The 22584-nt window shown below is 44.7% G+C and overlaps 1 protein-coding gene across 1 annotated transcript; it reads right to left on the bottom strand.

The window, feature by feature from the left end:
* Nucleotides 1-15816: 15816 nt before the first annotated feature.
* Nucleotides 15817-22275, bottom strand: LYPD3 (LY6/PLAUR domain containing 3). The gene is made up of 6 exons (XM_081516030.1): nucleotides 22144-22275; nucleotides 20190-20451; nucleotides 19283-19414; nucleotides 18347-18517; nucleotides 17936-18097; nucleotides 15817-16872 (listed from the first exon to the last, which is right to left on the bottom strand). Exons 2-6 carry the CDS (start codon nucleotides 20272-20274, stop codon nucleotides 16346-16348), a joined length of 1077 nt encoding a protein of 358 aa, XP_081372156.1. The 5' UTR covers nucleotides 20275-20451; nucleotides 22144-22275; the 3' UTR covers nucleotides 15817-16345.
* Between the last annotated feature and the right edge of the window lie 309 nt (nucleotides 22276-22584).

The following is a 22584-nucleotide window of genomic DNA, read 5'->3' as shown; positions in this document are numbered from 1 at the left end:
ATATTTATTTAGCTGTTCCGGGTCTTCGTTGTGGCACACAACGTCTTTAGTTGGGGCATGCAAACTCTTAATTGCGGCCTGTGGGAACTAGTTCCCTGACCAGGGATCGAACCCAGGCCCCCTGCATTGGGAGTGTGGAGTCCTAGCCACTGGACCAGCAGGGAAGTCCCTATTCTATTTTAAACACATCGATCTCTTCCTTTCCTTTCCCTTCCTCAGCACAAGCAAGTAGTTGTCTGGAAGAGGGGTTGGAGTAGCCAGGAATAGGGTGTCAGGGCTCAAATGGAATAGGGAATCCACCCCAGGGCCCAGAGGAGCAGGCAGTGGCAGCCATTAGAGACTGGTTACTCTCAGGAGGATCCAGGAAATAGCTAAATATATCAAGAGCACCAGGAGCCAGATTTTTCACTGCCAGAAAAGGGAGCTACAAGATGTAAAGGGAGAAAGCTAGAATGAGCCCCATAGTGCTGAGTTGGAATTGGAAATAGTGTACACTCATGACTTTCAATATAGAAAGACAGATGTGGAAATAAATACAGGTGAAATACTACTCAATCATAAAAAAGAATGAAGTAATGCCATTTTCAGCAACATGGATGGCCCTAGAGATTATCATACTGAGTGAAGCAAGGCAGGCAGAGAAACACAGGTATTATATGTTATCATTTATATGTGAAATCTTAAAAAATGATACAAATGAACTTATTTGCCAAACAGAAATAGACTCACAGACATAGACAACAAACATACGATTATCAAAGGGGAAAGTGGGGGAGGGATAAATTAGGAGTTTGAGATTAAAATATACACACTATTATATATGGGGTAGATAACCCACAAGGACCTACTGTAAATCACAGGGAACGATATTCAATATCTTGTAATAACCTACAGTAGAAAAGAATATATAAAAGTATATATATATTTTTGTTTATATATACAAACACATGTATGTATATATGAATAACTTGCTGTACACCTGAAACTATCACAACATTGTAAATTAATTGTATTTCAATAAAAAATTTTAAAAAGAAAAGCCTAGGCTTCTCATCAAAGATTGAATGAAGAAACCCGTATCTGTATGTTTTAAGTTAAAAAAATTTTTAAAGAAATATAGATGTATATCTCTGTTTCCTCTGCCTTTTCTAAACCCAGCATGTACACCTGGAAGTTCTTGGTTCATGTACTGCTGAAGCCTAGCTTGAAGGATTTTGAGCATAACATTGCTACCATGTGAAATAAGCACAATGGTACAGTCGTCTGAACATAATTTGGCATTGTCCTTCTTTGGGACTAGAACGAAAAATGACCTTTTCCAGTCCTGTGGCCACTGCTGAGTTTTCCAAATTTGCTAACATATTGAGTGCAGCACTTTAACAGCATTATCTTTTAGGATTTTAAATAGCTCAGCTGGAATTCTATCATCTCCACTAGCTTTGTTTGTAGTAATGCTTCCTATGACTCACTTGAGTTCACACTCCAGAATGTCTGGCTCTAGGTGAGTGACCATACCATTGTGGTTATCTAGGTCATCAATACTTTTTTGTATAGTTCTTTGCATTCTTTTCACCTCTTCTTAATCTCATCTACTTCTATTAGGTCCTTATCATTTTTTTCCTTTATCATGCCCATTTTTGCATGAAATGTTCCCTTGATATCTCCAATTTTCTTGAGATGTCTAGTCTTTCCCATTCTGTTGTTTTCCTCTATCCCTTCAAATTGTTCACGTAAGAATGCCTCCTTAACCTCTATCTACACACATACACACACATTCCCTACCTCTGCCCACTGAGGGAGCCTGGATGCAGTAAGAGCCAATAGCAATGACCACATGTAACTTCAAACTCTTGGTTTCTGAAAGTCATTCTCCAGTGAAACAGATCAGGGCTTCTCAGAATAAAGACTATTTCTAGAACTGGGACAGAGCAAATATAAGGCGAGCCCATATTGTTGTGCTGTGTGTGTGTGCTTAGTTGCTCAGTCGTGTCCGACTCTTGCTACTGTGTCCATGGGATTTTCCAGGCAAGAATACTGGAGTGGGTTGCCATTGCCTGCTGTGCCAGGAAGCAGAAGAATGTGTAAAGAATGATGGGATACACAAAATAGATAACTAACAAGGACCTACTGTTTAGCACAGGGAACTCTACTCAGTACTCTGTAATGGTCTATATGGGAAAAGATTCTAAAAAAGAGTGTGTGTGTGTGTGTGTGTGTGTGTGTGTACATAGGCATGTGTGAAGTGAAGTGAAAATCACTCAGTCGTGTCTGACTCTTTGTGACCCCATGGACTATACAGTCCATGGAATTCTCCAGGCCAGAATACTGGAGTGGGTAGCCTTTCCCTTCTCCAGGGGATCTATAGGCATACATTTATTAATATATGTACACATATTCATATAAATGTGTATATATACATATATGTATGTGCGTGCTCTGTCTCTTCAGTCATGTCTGACTCTTTGGGACCCCATGGACTGTAACCCACTAGGCTCCTCTGTCCATGGGATTTTTCAGGCAAGAATACTGAAGTGGGTTGCCATGCCTTCCTCCAGAGGATCTTCCCAAACCAGGGATCAAACCCTCATCTCTTGCAACTCCTGCAATGCAGGTGGATTCTTTACCACTGAGCCACCAGGGAAGCCCAGTATATATGTATATATATTAGTAAATGTATACATGCATATGTGTGTGTATATAACTGATTCATTTTGCTGTACACCTGAAATTAACACAGCGATGTAAATCAACTCTACTCCAATAAAAAAAAAATTTTTTTTTAATCACTTAGCTTCTGAAATGAAAAAAAAGAAAACAGGATGACGGGAACAGGCCAAAATGACCTGGAACCAGCTGGAAAGGGCTTCCACAGGTCAAATTGGGAACAACTGGAACATCAAAATAAACAGTGATTGTAATAGATTACAACCCTTTGATGCTATGAGTTTATCCTGATATGACTAAATAAATGAATAAATCAAAGTTTTGACGAGGAACAGGGTATTTACATGACCCCAAAAGACCTTCCCAGAAAACAACACTAATCACAAAGAGGGAAAGAATAACTTTACAGTGGATAAGGCTGAAAGACTCCACCTTAGCATCAACATCCTGATGGATGCAAGATCCTAACACCACTTCTGTGACCCTCCTGCCAGAAACGCATGACTAGAATCTGATCAGGAGAAGACATTAGACGAACACCAATTCATGGGCATCCTACCCCAAAACTGGCCTTGTAACGTTCACAAGAGTCACGGAGGTCAAGGAAAGAATGAAAAAAATTTCCAGACTAAAGGAAGCAAAAGAGACATGACAACAAAATGCAATACAAGAGTCTAGAATGGAAACTCTGCTGTAAACACCATTATTGGGACAACGGGTGACACTTGAATGGAGCATGAAAATCAGTGCTCAGTCACTCAGTCCTGTCTGACTCTTTGTGACCCCACACTGTAGCCCACCAGACTCCTCTGTCCATGGGATTTTCCAGGCAAGAATACTGGAGTGGGTTGCCATTTCCTTCTCCAGGGGATCTTCCTGACCCAGGGATAGAACCCGAGTCTCTTATGTCTCCTGCGTTGGAAGGCAGCTTCTTTACTACTGAGCCACTTGGGAAGTCCCAGCATGAAGATTAGATGGTAGTAATTCATCACTGCTAATACATTTTTATTTCTGAGGTTATACTTTGGTTATGTAAGAGATGATCCTGTTTGTCGGAAATACATTAAATATCTGTAAGTGTTGGAGCATAAGTTTGGCAACTCATTCTTATATGGTTTAGGAAAAATACTTTCTTTGTACTGTACTTGCAACTTTTCAGCAACTTTGAGATCTTCCCAATTTAAAAATATTAAAGCAGTGCTTTTGAAATTTGTTTGAACACATTGGGGTAAGAAATGTATTTGACACCAAAAACAGTACAAAACATATTTGTGAAACTGAAATAAATGCATCATGAAACAAAGCATAGCCTTGCTTAAAAAGATCATAATACATAAATCAAATATACTTCAATAAAATAAATTTTTAAAAAATATAATAGCAAATGGATTATCATATTAAGTGAAGTAAGCCAAAGACAAATATTATATGATATCATTTATATGTGGAATCTAAAAACTAATACAGATAAATTTATAAAACAGAAACAGACATACAGACACAGGAAACAAACTTATGGTTACCAAAGGGGGAAGGGGGGAGGGATAAATTGGGAATTTGGGATGAACAGGTACACACTACTATATATAAAATATAAACAACAAGGACCTACTGTATAGCATAGGGAACTATATTCACTATCTTGTAATAACCTATAGTGGAAAATAATCTGAAAACAAGAATGTACACCTGAAACGTTGTTTATCAACTTCTGTTTTTTAAAAAAGGTAATATCAAATATGGTTTTATAAATGGTTAACATAACACAGGAAAAAGAAATTCTAAGAGACACAGAAAAGAAACAGACTCCAAAAGCACTGGTGGAGGCTTACTAAATTGATTTCCTGACCTACAAATTTTGTCCACAAGCATATTATTAATATAAGAGCAAATACATGTATAGGTTGTATCATGCCCTGGGCACTGTTCTAACTACTTGACAAATACTGCTTAATCCTCACAACAATCTTAGGAGAAAGATAACATTCACTCCCATCTTAAAGGTAATGATACTGAAGCCGAAAAAGGTTAAGTAATGTGCCCAAGATCACGCAGCCAAGAAAAGGTGGGGCTGGCTTAGAATTTTAGGCTGCCTTCACAAAAGGCCTTGCAAAAGGAATATGATTATCCCTCATTTGACAGATTGGGTAACCAAGGCTCAGAGAAACTAAATGGCCAGTCCGTGGCCAGGCTGATTCTGAAAGCAGAGACTACTCCTCAAGAACAGACTTGCATAATCAGGGAGAAACTATATCAATGCTTAGATCCCAAACCAGGAACCACTGTTTGCTCATCCAACCCAGTTACATGAACAAGCCTCCTACTTTCACCAGCACTCAGGCTGTCGAACGAGAGCTTCGCTGTCCAACATGGTAGTCACAAGCCACAAGTGTCTGGTTAAATTTAATTCAAATTAAACAAAATTAAAACTTTGATGTCTCTCACTCACCACCTTTAAACATGCACTCATGAGCTCATCGTTACCACAAGGCACAACATAGGCTACAGAGCATTTCCATGGTCACTGAAGGTTCTGTTGGACAGGGTGGAATCCAGAGATTGCCTTGCAAGGGCTTGACAATTGCTTTTTCAAAAGCGGGGACTGGGATATTCTGGATTTTCTTTCATTATATGCTAGAGCACTTCCTATCAGATTTTTTCCTAACAACCACATGTAAGTGTGTTTTTACTGAAGTCACAGGCTTCCCTGGTGGCTCCGATAGTAAAAAATCTGCCTATAATGCAAGAGACCCAGGTTGGATCCCTGGGTCAGGAAGGTCCCTTAGAGGAGGAAATGGCAACCCACTCCAGTATTCTTGCCTGGAGAATTCCATAAACAGAGCACCCTAAGGTCGCACAGAGATGGACACAAATGAAGCGACTTAGCACGCACGCAACCTAAAGCAAACCAAGGAGAGACACGATTCTAGCACAAAAATAATTCTGATTCAGCCCACTGGAAATTCATCATGATATGGATCAAAGCAATTAGGATTACAATAGACTAACAACAGAATTTATGCTGATGATAGACATGTCAGAGGGAGGGTGGAGAGTAGGAAAAAATAACAGGCGTATGGGGGCAGATGAAAAAAGACTGCAAAAAAAAAATAATAAAGATTAAAGCTAAGAGTGAGGAGAGGAAATGTCCAGCTGGCTAAATTTTTCCCCAGTCTGTTGCTGACACACCCTCTAACCAGGCCCCAGAGCTCATCAACATCACCTCTGCCATGGGGATTGAAATTATACACCTTTTCCATCTTACCCACTAGGGTCCAGTGCCGTGATGGAAGAAATTTTCACACATTGAGATTCAGGAAACTCATTCTGGCTTATATATGAGCTAACAAACTTTCTCTTTTTTTGGCCTCGATGCTCAACTTGTGGGATATTAGTTCCCTCACCAGGTATTGAACCCAGACCCTCAGCAGTGAAAGCGCAGAGTCCTAACCACTGGACCACCAGGGAATTCCCAAGCTAACTTAATTTTATGCTAATTAGAACAGCAAGTTTTGTGGCATATCAGAAGAAGTTCATCTGCTTTAACTATGAAAGACAATGCATTTAAAAATTCAAATGGGGTAACTGTGGTTCAGTCATTCAAAATGGAGCTGAGTGGCCACCGCGGATGTGGTTTCAGACACATTCCTGCATCACTTGAGAACTTGCATTTTCTGAACTGTACTGGATTTGAGGATACCACCAGCCATTTTCAAAACAATATCCGCTCGCAGCTGCCAGCTGCAACCTTATGGTCTCTAGAACTCCCGTTGTAACTAAGCAACCCACTTTGGATCCCAACCAATCCTTGCTTAAACAGCACCCTTACTTCTCGCCAGCTCCAGTCCTGACTCTTGACAAACAATTTATGCAATTTTGTGGTTTTTGCTTTTACAAGCCTCCCTCGTTTTGTAGTCTAGCGGAACACAATTCAAGTGCTTCTTGAATCCGTGTCTCCTGGGCTATTGCTCTGTTTGGCTCAAACAAAAACTCAAATTTTCTATTCCTATTACACTTTGTTTATTGCTTATGTCCTTTGACAGCTGTGATAATGGGAAGTTTTATGTCTGAAACTGTTCATACAACGGCCACAGGTGGTTATCTGAGCACTCAAAAAGCACTGAGAAATTGAATTTAAATTTTTTATTTAATTTTAATGATTTAAAGTTAAATGTAGGGACAGGACTCCCCTGGTGGTCCAGTGGTTAAGAATCTGCCTGCCAATTCGTGGGTCACGGGTTCGACCCCTGGTCCAGGAAGATCCCACAGGTCTCACCGCAACTAAGCCCAAGCGCCACAACTACTGGGCCCGTGCTCTGCAACGAGAGAAGCTGCCGCAATCAGAAGCCGCAACTAGAGAACGCCTACTGGCAGCAATGAAGACCTAGCACAGCCAAAATAATAAATAAACAGGAAGTGGAATCTAAAAAAAAGTTAGATATATGTAGCCACATGTGGCTAGTGGCTACCGTATTGAACAGCACAGCACTAAACAGTAAGATGCAGAAGTTAGGGCAGGGCTTTCCCATCTGTGTCCCCCAAAACCTAACGTGTGAACTAGTTGTTTTAAGGGGCACTGTCTGAGATCAGACTCCCTGGGTCCAAATCTCTGTTCTGGGAAACTTTGAGGAAGCACTTAATCTTATTTGTACCTCACTGTTTGCATCTGTAACATATATATGTATATATATAAATGTACATATATATATATAATGGAGTATTACTCAGCCATAAAAAGAATGAAATAATGCCATTTGCAGCAACGTGGATGGACCTAGAAATTATCATATTAAGTGAAGTAAGTCAGAGAAAGACAAATATCATATGATATCATATTCTGGCTATTGTAAATAGCCCCAGTGAATATCGGGGTGCATGTTATCTTTTTGAATTATGATTTTTTTCCAGATATATGCCCAGGAGTGAGATTGCTGGGTTATATGATATTTCTATTTTTAGTTCTTTAAGGAACCTCCGTGCGGTCCTCCACAATGGCCGTACCAGTTTAGAGTCCCACCAACGGTGTAGGAGGGTTAAATCCACTAGTTTAAACCTGTATTTTTTTTCCAACACGGCAAGCAAGTAACTCAATTCTGACACTATCTACTGAGAGATAGCATCAGATTCCACAGGTTAAAAGCTCAGTCCAGCCCTCCCGCCACCAACTACAGATGTCAATCACAAGTCCAGGTTGTCATCTGTGCTTCTGACCGACAGGCTGTAGTTCAGAGGTTCCCACAACCCTCTCCTTGGTGTTGGTTAATTTGCTCAAGCAACTCAAAGAACTCAGAGAGGGACTTCCCTGGTGGTCCATGGTTAAGACTCCTCGCTCCCCATGCAGGGAGCCTGGGTTTGCTCCCTGGTCAGGGAACAAAGATCCTGCATGCTGTGTTGCTAAAATAGAAGAAGGGGGGAAAAAAAGATAATGTCCTGAACTGAATAAAATGAAAATACAACATATTCAACTTTAAAAAAAAATTTTAATAAAGGACTCAGAAAGACATTTTACTTACTGGATTACTGGTTTATTACAAAAAGATGTAACTCAGAAACAGCCAGAAGTAGGAGATGCACAAGGCAAGGGACCAGGAGGGGGGCCATCCTCCTACCACCTCCACAATTCATCGACCCGGAAGCTCTCTGAATCCCATCTTTTTGGGGGTTTTGGTGAAGGCTTTTGGGGTTTTGGGTGGAGGCTTCATTACACAGACATGATTGATTAAATCATTGGCCATTGGTGATTGAATGCAACCTCCAGCCCTTCTCTCTTCCTGGGAGGTGGGAGTTGGGAGGGCCTGAAAATTCCAACCTCTCTAATGACATGGTTGATTCCCCAGGTAACCAGACCCCATCTTTAGGTGCCTTCCAAAAGTCACCTCGTAAACATAAAGTCAAGTGTGGTTGAAAGGGGTTTATTATAAATATCAAGACTCTTAGCACTTAGGAATTTCCAAGCGTTTTAAGAGCTCTGCGTCAGAAACCAGGATGAAGACAAATACAGGTTTCTTATTATAAAACAACATCACAGTATCTATGGTCGAATCTTGCTTGAATTGTCATTATAAAGGTTGTCAAATAGTGACCTTTATAATGATAATTATTCCTTCTACATCATTCTTTAATTTGTAACTCTAAGAATGTGCTTTTGCTCCTTTTTATTTATTTTAAATCAGTCTGTAGTCATGAATTCTTGTTTATTCAGTGGATTATAATCCTTTTTTGTTGCTGTTGTTTAGTGGCTAAGTTGTGTCCAACTCTTTTGTGACCCCATGGACTGGAACCTGCCAGGCTCCTCTGTCCATGGGATTTCCCAGGCAAGAATACTGGAGTAGGTTGCCATTTCCTTCTCCAGGGGAAGCTTCCCAACCCAGGGATCGAACTCAAGTCTCCTTCATTGGCAGGTGGATTCTTTGCCACCATGCCACCAGGGAAGCCCGATAATCCTTTACTATCTTTATTTAATCTGAGGTTCAATTTCTTCCAGATTTGGTCATAAGAAGCCTCTTTAAGATGTCTTCCTGCATCCTTCTGACATCCTCATCATTCTTTGAGTATTTCCTTATTTCTAGATTGCTTTTCTTTTAAAGATGGAGAAACTGAGGCACAGGGAAGTTGAATAACTTGCCCAAGTGGTCCTGATGTGAGTTGATAGGACCAAGATTTGAACGCAAGCAGTGTGGTTCCAGAATCTAAGCTCTTAACCACTCAACCATATTCCACCTCACAGGGGCAGGAATTGTGACTTTTTCTTGGTAGCTGGTTCCCTGACCAGGGATTGAACCCTGGATGCCAGCAGTGAGAATGTGGCGCCCTAACCACGGGACAGCCAGGGAATTCCCCTTAATATATATATAAAGTGGGCTTCCCAGGTGGCTCTGTGGTAAAGAATCCACCTGCCAATGCAGGAGATGCAGGTTTGATCCCTGGGTCAGGAAGATACCCTGAAGGAAGAAATGGCAACCTGCTCCAGTATTCTTGCTAGAGAAAAAAATCCCATGGAGAGAGGAGCTTGGCGGGCTACAGTCCATGCGGTCGCAAAGAGTCAGACACGATTGAGCAACCGAGCACATACATGCACATATATGTTAAGTATACATGCTTGGATTTATTCTGGCATTCTTTTTTTTAACTGAAGCATAGCTGATTTACAAGGTTATGACGGTTTCAAGTGTGCAGTGATGTGATTCAGATACACAATATCTTTATCTCTCTATATATTCTTTTTCAGATAAACCATGACCTTGTTCAAAGCTATATCCCCACCACTCAGCCTGATGCCTCACCCATGGTAAGTATTAAATATAAATATGTTAAACAAATGAATGGATAGTCTGTCATACCCCTCAGGTCCCAAAGTCCCTCCCTTTCAACCTTAAATTCCTCTCTTCAGCCTTAGAATCGCATTTTTGCATATATTCTCAAGTCCCTGACTTGATCTTGTTTGTAAGGCAATCTGCCAATATCCAACTTATCCAACTCAGTGCTTGTACCAGAGTGATGTAAGTGACCAGAGCTGGTGTCAACCCCCAAAAAAGAATGCAGGAGGCTGCAAATAAAAAAAAAGAGTTTGTTGGTGGTTTTACGAATTGCAATTTGGGAGACACGGATCAGGTAAAGGCAAAAGAGTGTTCCAAGGAAGAGAAAAAGTTAGGGGCTCATAAAGACAAAAAGCCACAAGGTTGTTAAAAGTTGCCCGGCGAGAATTGTGATTGACTCCAACAAGAGTCAGAAAATATTTGTCCTTAGGGAATCACAAGTTGTTTTAGGGTAGAAGTCCAACAAATAGACAGATGGTCATGAGTCATTTTAGGGCAGTGTGTGATAAGTATATTGAATTTCTGGCAGGTGATCTGATCAAAAGATCAGATTCCACCCAGGCTGAGCGTGCAGAAGTCACACTTCCTTACTGGCCTCCTGGTTTCATTTCAGAGTCCTCGCTTAGCAATACCAACTCCATTTTATAAAAACTTTTTATTTGTATTGGGGCATAGCCAATGAACAACATTGTGATAGTTTCAGGTGAACAGCGAAGGGATTCAGCCATACAATACACATGTATCCCTTCTCCCCCAACTCCTCTCCCATCCAGGCTGCACAAAACAATGAGCAGAGTTCCATTTGCTATACAGTAGGTCCTTGTTAAATAGTAAGTCCATTTTAAATATAGCAGTCTGTACTGTACTATATTCCAAACTCCCTAACTCCCTTCTCCCCATCCTTCCCCCAGAAAACCATAAGACCAACTCCATTTTTACCTTTCTCTCAAACTAGAAGAAAATCACTCGACCCTGTTGAAAATTTTGACTTTAAATCTGTGATATATAACCTTCAGTGGGCCCTTAATTCTGCCTAGAAATCAGCCTAGACTTTTCTGGTCCCATATACTTGCATGCTCTCCTATTTTATTCTTTCTCAACATTCCACGAAGCTCCTCCCATTGTCCTCTTAGATACCACACTAGTGAAAAGTTACTCAGAATGATTAAGGACTAGGGCTTCCCTGGTGGCTCAGCAGATAAAGAATCCGCCAGCAATAGGGAGACCTGGGTTCGATCCCTGGGTTGGGAAGGTCCCCTGGAGAAGGGAAAGTATTCTGTACTCTGGCCTGGAGAATGCCATAGACTGACTGTATAGTCCATGGGGTTGCAAAGAGTCGGACGCAACTGAGAGACTTTCACTTTCACTTTCTGGCAGTCCAATGGTTAAAAGACTCCACACTTCCACTGCAGGGGGTGGATAACCGATTTTGAAAAGGGTCTGCTAGTTTCTTATTACACTTAATATACCCCCATCCTTTGACACAGCAATTCCATTCAATATTTATGCCAGAGAAATGAAAGCCTGTGTTCATAAAAACAAATATACAAGAACACTCACACCAGCTTTCTACATAATAGCCCCAAACTGGAAACAGGTGTCCAGCAATAGAAGAATGAATAAACAAACCGTGACAATACCACATTTCACTGAGTGAAAGAAGCCTTACCCCAAAAAGGATACGCAATATATCTTCATTTATACAAAGCTCTAAAGCTTTAGATATTGAGCACTTAAAACGTGGCTAGTGGGAACTGAAATGTACATAAGCATAAAATATACATGGGACTCCAAAGACTTAGTACAACCGCCCCCAAAATATCTTATGAATAATGCTTTCATATTGACTATATATTTAAATGATAATGAAAAGTGAAGGTGTTGGTTGCTCAGTCCTGGTCTGACTCTTTGAGATCTCCATGGACTGTAGCATGCCAGGCTCCTCTGTCCATGGGATTTCCCAGGCAAGTATATTGGAGTGGGTTGCCATGCCCTTCTCCAGGGAATTTTTCTCAACCCAGGGATTGAACCCGAGTCACCTTCATTGGCACGCAAGCTCTTAACCACCAGCGCCACCTGAGAAGCCAGCCGCAGGTAAGAGAGAACTCAACAAATACACTTCATGTTCACTCTTGTTTTTGTTATAATAGAATTTCTATTATGTATTAAATAGTGTGCACATAAGACTATGAGGAAAAAGCATTTTGAAACCTTAGATTTGGTTCAAAAGACTGGATTTAAGTTTTCATTTTTTTGTTGCTGTTCAGAATATGGTATAAGAAGAGCTACTGTTTTGTTGTGATAACATTAAATATGTATGCACTGTAAAATATTTTTTAACTAGAAAGATCATATAAAAATGAATTGGATTTTCTCTTTTTACCTGTTTAACATGAATACTAGAAAATTGTTATTTACATATGTAATTTAAGTGTATTTTGCAATATACTTCTGTTGGGCCATGATGGTCTAAAACTTAGAAATAAGATAAAAGGGGAACCACATATAACAGACCCACACAGGGATTATCTGAGTCTCTGTGGGTAATAGGGATATGTCTTCTTATTTATTATTGCTTAGGGCCCAAATTCTGTGAAGTTTAGATATTAACATTACAAATGATAAGATTGGTATAGAGTAGTAACAGAGCTGAGATTTAAACGCAAGGAGTATAGTTAATTCAAAAGCTGGGATCGAACATGCCTCGAGGCTGCTAAGCCTGTACACCATAACTACTGCGCCCATACGCCTAGAGCCCAGGGCCTGGATACAGAGAGAAGCCACCACATGAGAAGCAGCCCCCACTCACTGCAACTAGAGAAAGCTGACAAGCAGCAACAGAGACCCAATGCAGCCAAATAAATACGTAAATAAATAAAATCAGATAATAGTAAGAAAAAAAAGACGTTCCAATAAGGCGGACTTCCCTGGTGGTCCAGTGGTTAAGACACAGTGCTTCCACTCCAAGGAACACAGTTTAAGTCCTGGTCAGGGAACAAAGATCCCACATACCTCACAGCATGGCCAAAAAATAGAGGGGGAAACAAAGGCATTCCGATTAAGAGACAGAGGCTAGAATTCAGTCTGAACTCAACTTGGCTGAAACACAGGCAGTTGAGTTTTTAAGAACTGGGGTGGGAAGTAGGGGTGGCAGGTCATCTGTTTGCTAATTGTCTTCACCCAAGGGAAAAGGAAACTGTCTTGCATCTTCAGGACAAGGAGCAGTGTTACACTTGGAGAAAGGTCCCCACTGAAGTCAGGAAACTGGGAGACAGATGCACTGTCTCCTTTGATGTTTATATTTCAAAGAGATAGATCCCAGGTCCTTTCGAATGACAGTTCCTGGGTTGCAAAACTAGCAAGAGGCTTTTAGAGATTTATATGCAACCCACTCCAGTATTCTTGACTAGAGAATCCCATGGACAGAGGAGACTGGCAGGCTACAGTCCGTAGGGTCGCAAACAGTCAGACGTGACTGAAGTGACTTAGCACACACGCATACATCTCAAAGGGGCAAAGAATTTATGACGACAAGGCTTCTAAAGTACATGCTCTAAGAAACAGGAGGTTGGGGCATCTGTGGTTAGGCTGTCTGGATTCTGGAAGGGATTAAGGTGAGAGGGAGTACAGTGGTTTAGAGGCAGGAAGAATCTATCTAAAGTTTAGTTAAGCGAGGGGAAAGTTACAGTGCTTGTGATCATGCTCTATAAAGCTGGTCAGCCTGGATTCAAACTTGAACTCCACTGCTTATTAGCTGGGTGACATGAGGTAAGTTACTCGATCTCTCTGGCCTAGTTTCCTCATCTTATAAAAAGCAGATGATTACTACTTAATTCATTAATATTTAATTCAAAAAGCAGAGACATCACTTTGCCAACGAAGGTCCATATAGTTAAAGCTATGGTTTTTCCAGTAGTCATGTACAGATGTGAGAGTTGAACCATAAAGAAGGTTGAGCATCAGTGAACTGATGCTTTCAAATTATGGTGCTGGAGAAGACCCTTGAGAGTCCCTTGGACTGCAAGGAGATCAAACCAGTCAATCCTAAAGGAAATCAACCCTGAATATTCACTGGAAGGACTGATGTTGAAGCTGAAGCTCCAATACTTTGTCCATCTGATGCGAAGAGCCGGCTCATTGGAAATGGCCATGATGATAGGGAAGATTGAAGGCAGGAGGAGAAGGGGATGACAGAGGACGAGATGTTTAGATGGTGTCACTGACTCAACGGACATGAGTTTGAGCAAGCACCAGGAGATGGTGAGGGACAGGGAAGCCTGGTGTGCTGCAATCCATGGGTTCACAAAGAGTTGGACATGACTTATCAACTGAATGACAACAATATTTAATTCACAAAATGGTTGGTTAGATTAAATATGTTAATCCAAGTACAGCCCTTAAACCACTACCTGGTACATAATAAATATATGACTTGCTGTGGGTTAAATTATTTTACTGTTCTTAGCCTGCATTTCCCCAAATCATGCCATCTAAGAATTATATGGAAAATTAAATGAGAAGATGGATGCACACAACCTTAGCCCAAGCCTGGCACCTGGTAAGACTCTTTTAAAGGACAAATATTCCCGTAACTATAGTTACCATGACTGATACTTGTATTATTTTTTGCTCAGGCTCTTATTCCCTATTTCGTTACAATAATCACTATTTACTACTGTTATTAACTCACACACTCCCTATTATGAATAGTAATATCAGCAATATTACTTTTTTTTTTTTAGCTGCCCCAAACCGCTTATGGGATCTTAGTTCCCCCACCAGGGATTGAACCCCGGCCCTCTGCAGTGAAGGCAGGGAGTCCTTAGGACTTCCTTGGTGGTCCAGTGATTAAGACTCCGCACTCCCAATGAGAGGGCATAGGTTCAATCCCCGGTTGGGGAACTAAGATCCCACATGCCATGCGGTGCAGTCAAAAAAAGAAAGAAAGAAAGCATGGAGTCCTAACCACAGGACTGCCATCGAATTCCCAGTATTACTATCTCACTGTTCCACACATCTGGTCCCCCTCTGTCAGGCAGTCTGGAAGCCTGCCAGGGTTTCTCCTTCCCAAGCCAAGCTTTTCCTCGCTGGCCCCCCAACCCTTCATCTGACTGCAGGCGGTGGTGAGGCTTAGGCCCAAAGTTCCCAACAGCACCTGGCAGCCCTTCGGACAGGTGGGATGCCATGACCGAGCCACTGACTGATTCTTTTTTTCTTTTCATCATGAAGCTAGGCTGTTTTTTCCTATATAATTTTTAAAGGTTACTTTCCATTGACAGTTATTAAAAAAACATTGGCTATATTTCTCGTGTTGTACAGTGATTCTTAAGAAACCAGATAGATAGCAAGGTAGGTAAACCCATGAAACAAGACTCCCCTCTGCTCCCAAGCATTGCTAACAGTCCCATTCACTCCACACTGCTCAATGGTCTCGCCTGGTCTCCTTCTCACCAGATGGGACAGCCCATGTGCACCGCTCAACTCAGGAGGTGAAAGGTGTTCGAACGCGACTTCCCCCGGGAGCGGTAACTCTGGATCTCAGTTTCTCTATCTTGGTCTTGGCATTCCCACCCGAGCTCAACGTCCCACAAGTTTGGTGTCAGCAGTGAACTAGGAATAACTCCTATAAAACACTACACAGGACTTCCCTGGTGGTCCAGTGGCTAAGACTCCGCATGCTTAGACCCCTTCAAGGCAGAGGGCCCAGGTTTGATCCTTGGTCGGGAAACTAGATCCCACGTGCCGAAATTCAAAGATCTCTCACAACTAAGACCAGGCACGGTCAAATAAAGAAATAAATGTTTTTTAAAATTTTAAAACAAATAAAACACTATACAAAGTAACCAAACTTTTATTGAAGCCTTTATGTGCCAGACATCGACAACACAGAGACATAAGGCACAGGCCCTGCTCTTGAGGAACTCACAGTCTAGAAAAGAGAAGATGCCAAAAAAGTGATTCCCACAAAGATGGAGGGGCATGGTGGGGGGTGGGGGGGCAGAGCCATCAGCCCCCCGCCTGTCCTATTCCAGGTTGGCTAGAACAGAGAACAGAGAGCTTATCATCATCTCTCCCTCCTTCCCTGGGACAGCTCTGACTTCCCACTGTCATAAGCATCAGGAGGACACCAGGGAGAGACAAAGATGCTGGGGATACAGCTGCTGCCCTCAAAAAGCTAGAACATCCCGGCAGGATATATATATATATATATATACAACGGCAACTTTGTGTCCCAAAGCCGCAAACCAGTGCAGCAAAAGCTGGGGAGAACAGGGGCTGGGCCAGCCCAGTCCAGGGAGTGGGAAAAGAAGTAACAGAAAGGGAGGTATCCAGGGCCCAGGAAGTAAGGCAAGAGGTGGAGAAGCTCACAGTAGGGCGCCAGCAGCCACAGCCAACAGAAGAGTCACCCATCCTGCCCAAAGAGCTGCAGAGCCTTTACTATGGGGTACTGTGGTACCGGGGTACTGCCCCATATTTCTGCGGTCCTGGTGGCCACTAGCACCTCCAGCCAAGCTAGCTTCCTCTTCCTGGAAGGTCTCACGTCCCACCTCTTTTGGAGAAGTCTGGTTGGTCCGAGCTGGGGTGATGGGTTTGGTGGTGGCCCGGGTGGTGGTGGGGACCGGGGTAGCTTTGGTGATGACGGTGGAGGATGGGGCTGAGGTGGAAGTACTGACAGATTTGGTTGGGGCCAGGGTGGTGGACCGAGGTGGGGGCAGCAAGACGAGAGGTGGGAATTGAGGGGAGAAGTAGGTCTTGTTGCGGAGGTCCGAGTTACAGCGGGACCCGTGGCAGCAGGAGCCACTGAGTGTGAACCCTGGGCCTGTCGCCGAATCCCGTGTGCAGAACTCATCCTGGACGCAGCCCCGGACAGGCAAGGACACGGTCACATTAGCTGCAGGAGAGAGACACGGGTAGGTCCATGGTTGGGGGTAGGGGTTAGGCACAGCCAGAACGAAACTTAGGGGCAACACAAGATCAAGAACATCCAAAACAGGGGACGGAAGGGCTCTGCAACCATTAATCCTTGTGTCTCCATTTGGGCCTCACTTTGAGAAACACTGTCCCAATGTCTTTTGTATTCAGTAGACCACACTTCCCATAGGCCTTAAGAGGAAAAATGCATAGAATGAACTACAAGTCCCACAATGCCTTGGAAGAAAGTTTTGAACTGGGATACAACACCTCTCAACAGGACGAAAGAGAAGAGCATTGCCTCCCTCTTCCTCCCCTGACTCCACCCTTGCCAAAATTCAGTCTTAGAGTCAGAACGCAGTTCAGTTCAGTCGCTCAGTGGTGTCTGACTCTTTGCGACCCCATGGACTGCAGCATGCCAGGGCTCCCTGACCATCATCACCAACTCCCAGAGTTTACGCAAACTCATGTCCATTGAGTCAGTGATGCCATCCAACCATCTCATCCTCTGTCGTCCCCTTCTCCTCCCACCTTCAATCTTTCCCAGCATCAGGGTCTTCATCTCCCATAATACATCTTGCAGAGAATGGGATTTGAAGAACTCCCATGTTTCCCTGAGGCAGAGACCTGGAGGGTGAATCACATCTCTCCTAATACTTCGGGGTGGGACAAAATATTACGAGACACTAACCCTTGAGTTTTAAGGACTAGATTCCCCACGATGCCTGGGCAGAAGTTTGGAGACTTAAATACATTTCCCATTGCACGTCCTCCCATTGTGGCACCTGGTAAGCCTCTGTGAAAATATATTTTCTCCAAAACTCTGGGACAAAAGTATTCCTGTTCCCGTGCTATCCTGGGAATAGGACTGCAATTCTCATGATGCTCTAGGACAAGCCACCAACTTAGGCCTACGGTTCCCAGAAGGCACTGGAAGGTGGGGGAACCCTTTGGGTAAAAGGGTGCTATTACCTACCACCCATAAGGCCTCAGAAAGGGCTACCACGACCCATGCAGGTCAGGTGCTTCGGAGCTCCGCTCACCTGCTGTCAAGGTGACATTGCCGTCGAAACAGCCCTTGTAGAAACGGTCGCTGGCGTTGTAGCAGCTCACGACGGGCGGCGCCCTACCCTGGCACTCCTTGCGGCTCAGCCCCACGCAGCTGTAGCACTCGACGCCGTTGGGCTGGTAGGCACTCTCATTGCCTGCGACGGGGGCGAGGAGGAAGGAAGCGGTCCAGGGGGTTCAGGAAGCACTGACCTGCTCGGCGGCGTCCCTCAAGTCCACGTCTCCGCCCCTCGACGGGCACACAGCTCTGCCTCTAACCCCGCCCCCAGGGCGTGACCCCGCCCCCAGCCCTTGCGGAGTTTTCCCGCCTCCAGCTTGCCACCGCCCCCAGCCTCTAGGCCCAGGCGTGGCTCCGCCCCCGGGCCTGTGGCTCCGCCCCCACCGACCTGCAGGGTTGAGCGCTCGCGAGGTGAGGTTGAGTTTCGCGTTGCAGCGGTCCTGGGGACACTGCTGCAGCTGGATGAAGGCCAGAATCCCATAAAGGTCCAGTCCGCGGTCATTCTTGCCGGGGAGTCCCGAACCGCAGCCCCGCACTGCCACCGAGAATTGCCCGTGGACTGCGAAGAGGCAGCGGGGTTAGGGGGGTCAGAGGGGGCGTGGCCTATGGGCGGGGCCTCGAATAGATCGGCCCCAGAAGATAGGCAGGCCAAGGTGGGAGCAGCGGGGAGAAAGAGCAGATCCGAGGGGAAAGAACAACAGATTTGAGAGATCTGAGTATGAGGGGACAGAGAAGCTGACAGATACTGTACACAAAAGCTGGGATGGGGTAAGAGTGGAACTAAGAAGGGGCACGACCCCAGGGAGTCTGACCCGCAGAAAGCAACATCAGTTCTCAGAAAGAACTGAGACTGACGAAAAAGGAACAGGATCGGAGATAGATGGAGCCTCCTAGGAGCTGTGACCTCAGACAAGGGCGGGTCAGAGGGACCCGGAACCTCAGCCTTGGGACCCTAGGAGAGTATCTAGTATCCATCACCAAGGGCTCCATTGGATGGGAGAGGCTTGGTTGGGGTGGAGAGGATTTTGCAAGGGTCAGAAGGCGATAGCAAGATCTCAGTGAGCCTCCTTCAAGGAGACTAGGTCCCAGATCTGGATTCTCCCAGGTCACCTCACCCCTGCGCAACACTCAGTCTTCTCACCTTTCTAAGCCCTAAAGGCATGGTTGTGTTGAAAGGCCCAGGCCCTTGCAGACTGAAAGGGAACAATGGCGATGCGCTCGAGTGGGTGTGGCCAAAGTCAGAAGGAGGGGCGGGACTACAAGGAGGGGGGCCCGGATGGAGGAGCTGGAAGCTGGTAGGCAAGGACCAGGAGGTCCCACTCACTAGTCTCCACGGCCCCCACAGCCTCTGTGCAGACTTCCACGCCTGGTGCACACTTCACCGTCTTCATCTTCTGAGGCGAGCACCCGTCATCTGCGTTCTGCACGCAGCTGTAACACTCCAGGGCCTTCGCTCCTGGGGGTGCAGAGGCAAGTAGAACTGAGCGATCCCAACTGAAGTCTCCTCCCCAAAGAAGAAATAGTCCTTTCCACTCCCTCCGCCCTTGTGCAACTGTACCGCACATCCTTTTCCAGGTCAGGGATAAGGAAATGCGTGCGTGCTAAGTTGCTTCAGTCATGTCCAACTCTTTGCTACCCTTTGGACTGTAGCCCGCCAGGCTCCTCTAGCCAAGGGATTCTCCAAGTAAGAATACTGGAGTGGATTGCATGCCCTCCTCAGGGATAAGGAAAACTTAGCCATAAATCTGAGACCAGGAGATACACTGTGTCCCTTTCATGCCTACAGTGGGAGTATCTTTTTCACAGCCCCTTATGCCCAAGGTAGGGGTTCCCTGACATAAATGGGACTCCTTCCTTCAGCTCTCCACTTAGGATGGGAGAATTTTACCCACAGTTAAGTCATTCGGTGAGACATCCCTTCCCACCCCCCCACCCCCCCACCCCCCCACCCCCCACCCCCGCCCCGACGTCTACTCAGGATGGAAGAAAGTTTCCACAGTCCCTTCTGCCCAGGGTAGCAAATCTTTCCTACAGCACCCCCTCCCCCACAGAGGCAGATGATCCTTCCCACAACCCCTCTGTTCCAGGTGGAAGAAATTTCCCCACAGCTCCTTCTGCTCAGGACAGGAGAGTCTTCCCACAGCCCTCTCCATTGGGGGGTGCGGTGGGGGGAGACTCTTCCTTAGAGCTCCCACTGTGCCCCCTCCGCCCCCTTCTGGCAACAGACTCACCTTCTGGAAGCAGCAGCGACAGCAGGAGCAGCCAGCCAGTAGTCCAGATCACTGCCCAGGAGCCTGCTCTCCTCGTGGGGTCCATGGTTCCGTCCTGCTCTCTCGGCTTCCCCCCTAGGTGTGCCGCCTCCCAACCCAGGCCCTCTTACCTGAGCCCTGGATGAGTAACCTCCCCCCAGGCAATCCTGGCCTTGCCCAACCAGGCCAAATCAGCGTCCGCTGTGGGGCGTGACACCGCCCCTGGGTGCGTCGTCACCCACAGCTGCCAAGGAGGGAAAGGGCGGGAGTCATGGTTCCCTGGCAGTTCCCAGGAGAAAGTCTATGTGTTTGGGTTGGGAGGGTGAGGGGAGAGAGGAGAAGACTGAGGCTCACAGAAGGGGTCTACTCAACACTCAGCATCCAGTAAATATTGAATGAGTGCAGGTTTGGGGTCGGGTGATGCTGGAGACTAAACAGAACCAGTGCTGGTCCTCCCAGAGGTCACTTTCTGATGTGATATGAATTAAACAATCATCCAAATTGTTATTTCCAGCCAAGACAATGAAGGAAGAAATGGAGGGAGCTAAAAGGAGGTGTGGAGTCTAGAAGTAGGGGGCTGATCAGTGAAGCATCCCTGGAGATGTAAATCACTGAGTCGCCTGATAATCTTAAAGACTTGGAGGTTTAAACAGTGAAGCATGTCGGGATGGAGACAGAGCACATGGCAAAGCAGAGAGAGCAGCAAGTGCAAAGCCCTCGATGGGAAGCAACATGGACCATTCAAACACAGAGAGGAGAGCAGAGCCTCTGGAGCTCAGAAGGTGAGGGCAATGAGAGGCACAAGAGCCAGGCAGGGGTCAGACTGTTCCAGGCATGCCAAGCCCTGCAGAGAGATCTGAATTAATTTTGAGAAAGATGGAGAATGTTTCTTGGGGTCTACATCTGGGGGACACAATCAGATTTGCTTTTTGATCTGTCAGTCTGGCACATGATGCAAAAACTTCTCAAGAAATGAATTCACTAAACCCAGGGAATTACCCAGCAATGAAACTGGGCCAACTACTGGCCTGAGCAGCAATGTGAATCTCAAAAACTTTATTCTGAGCTCAAGAAGCCTTAAACAAATAAAAGATACCATGTGACTCCATCTCTATGGAAGTTCTGGAACCGGCAAAGCTAATCAGTGGTGATAGAAATCGGGGTTATTTTAGGAAAGCATTGCCCCAAAAGAGTAATAATAAGAAGCCCCTACTGTGTTCATCTGGGTGGCGGTTACACATGTAACAACAAATGTGTAAAGAATCACTAAACCATATGTTGTATATTTATGCACTTTACTGTATGTACACTATTCTTACAAAAAGAAAGGGGAGGGTCTTCCTTGACAGTCCAGTGGTTAAGACTCTGCCTTCCAAAGCAAAGAGTGTGGGTTTGATCCCTGATTGAGGAGCTAAGATCTCACACGTCTCATGGCCAAAACACTAAAGCAGAAAACAGAAACAATATTGTAACAAATTCAATAAAGACTTTAAAATGGTCCATATCGAAAAAATCTTTAAAAAGAACTGTATTTAAAAAAAAGAAAGGGATAAAGGTGGGATGGAATGCCACTGTGGCCTCTGTCAAAAATGGAAAAGACTATAGTAGGGGCGAGAAAAGGAGGGCAGAAGACCAGGGAGGGAGCAGGGCAGTCTCCCGGGTAAGAAAGACAGCAACAACCCTGATGACTGGGAGTTGGAGGCCTGAGTGCTCTGTTCCATCCCTGCACCACCACAGATGAGGCCCGAACTGTGATCATGATGGAGTGAGACAGTCAGGACCACTGCCTCCCATGTCTGAACACAGAAACAAACAAGAACTCTGGGCAAACCACAAAATGACTAAACATCCCCATATATAAACTAATATAAATGACTATGCATATTATATATTATTTATATTCTATTATTATTTAAAGCTACAACTTTAATCTTACTTTGTTTCTCTTGACAGATGATGAGGATTACTTGTGGCAGGAAAAATAGCGGCTGTGTTCATAAAGATTTTATCCGTTCCCTGGACCACATGGGGTACCCCTCCACACACCGCCAACAATGACTAGCACCTCAGTCACCTAGGCTGGGTCACTTGGCATCATGCCGCAGCTCAGAGAAAGTGAGTGACTGTGAAGTCATTCAGCACTGCCCCCTACCTCCCTGCCTCCCAGCCTTGGAATCTCAGCCCCACTTATGGTTTGCTGTGTGACCCTACCTAAGTGTCTTCACCTCTCTGAGCCTCTGAGGTGTCATAATAAAGAGATGAGAGTCTTTTGTGGTGGAGTGAGGCAGTGGACAAAATTTTGAGTCTGGAGTCGGACAGACTAAAATTTTACCCCTGCCTCTGCCATCTTCTCACTCTGCGACCTCCAGCCGCACCA

This window comes from Giraffa tippelskirchi, chromosome 7 (assembly GCF_054371585.1).
Source record: "Giraffa tippelskirchi isolate mGirTip1 chromosome 7, T2T-mGirTip1v1.2.pri, whole genome shotgun sequence".
Taxonomy (NCBI): domain Eukaryota; kingdom Metazoa; phylum Chordata; class Mammalia; order Artiodactyla; family Giraffidae; genus Giraffa; species Giraffa tippelskirchi.
This window is presented reverse-complemented; position numbering and strand designations above follow the sequence as displayed.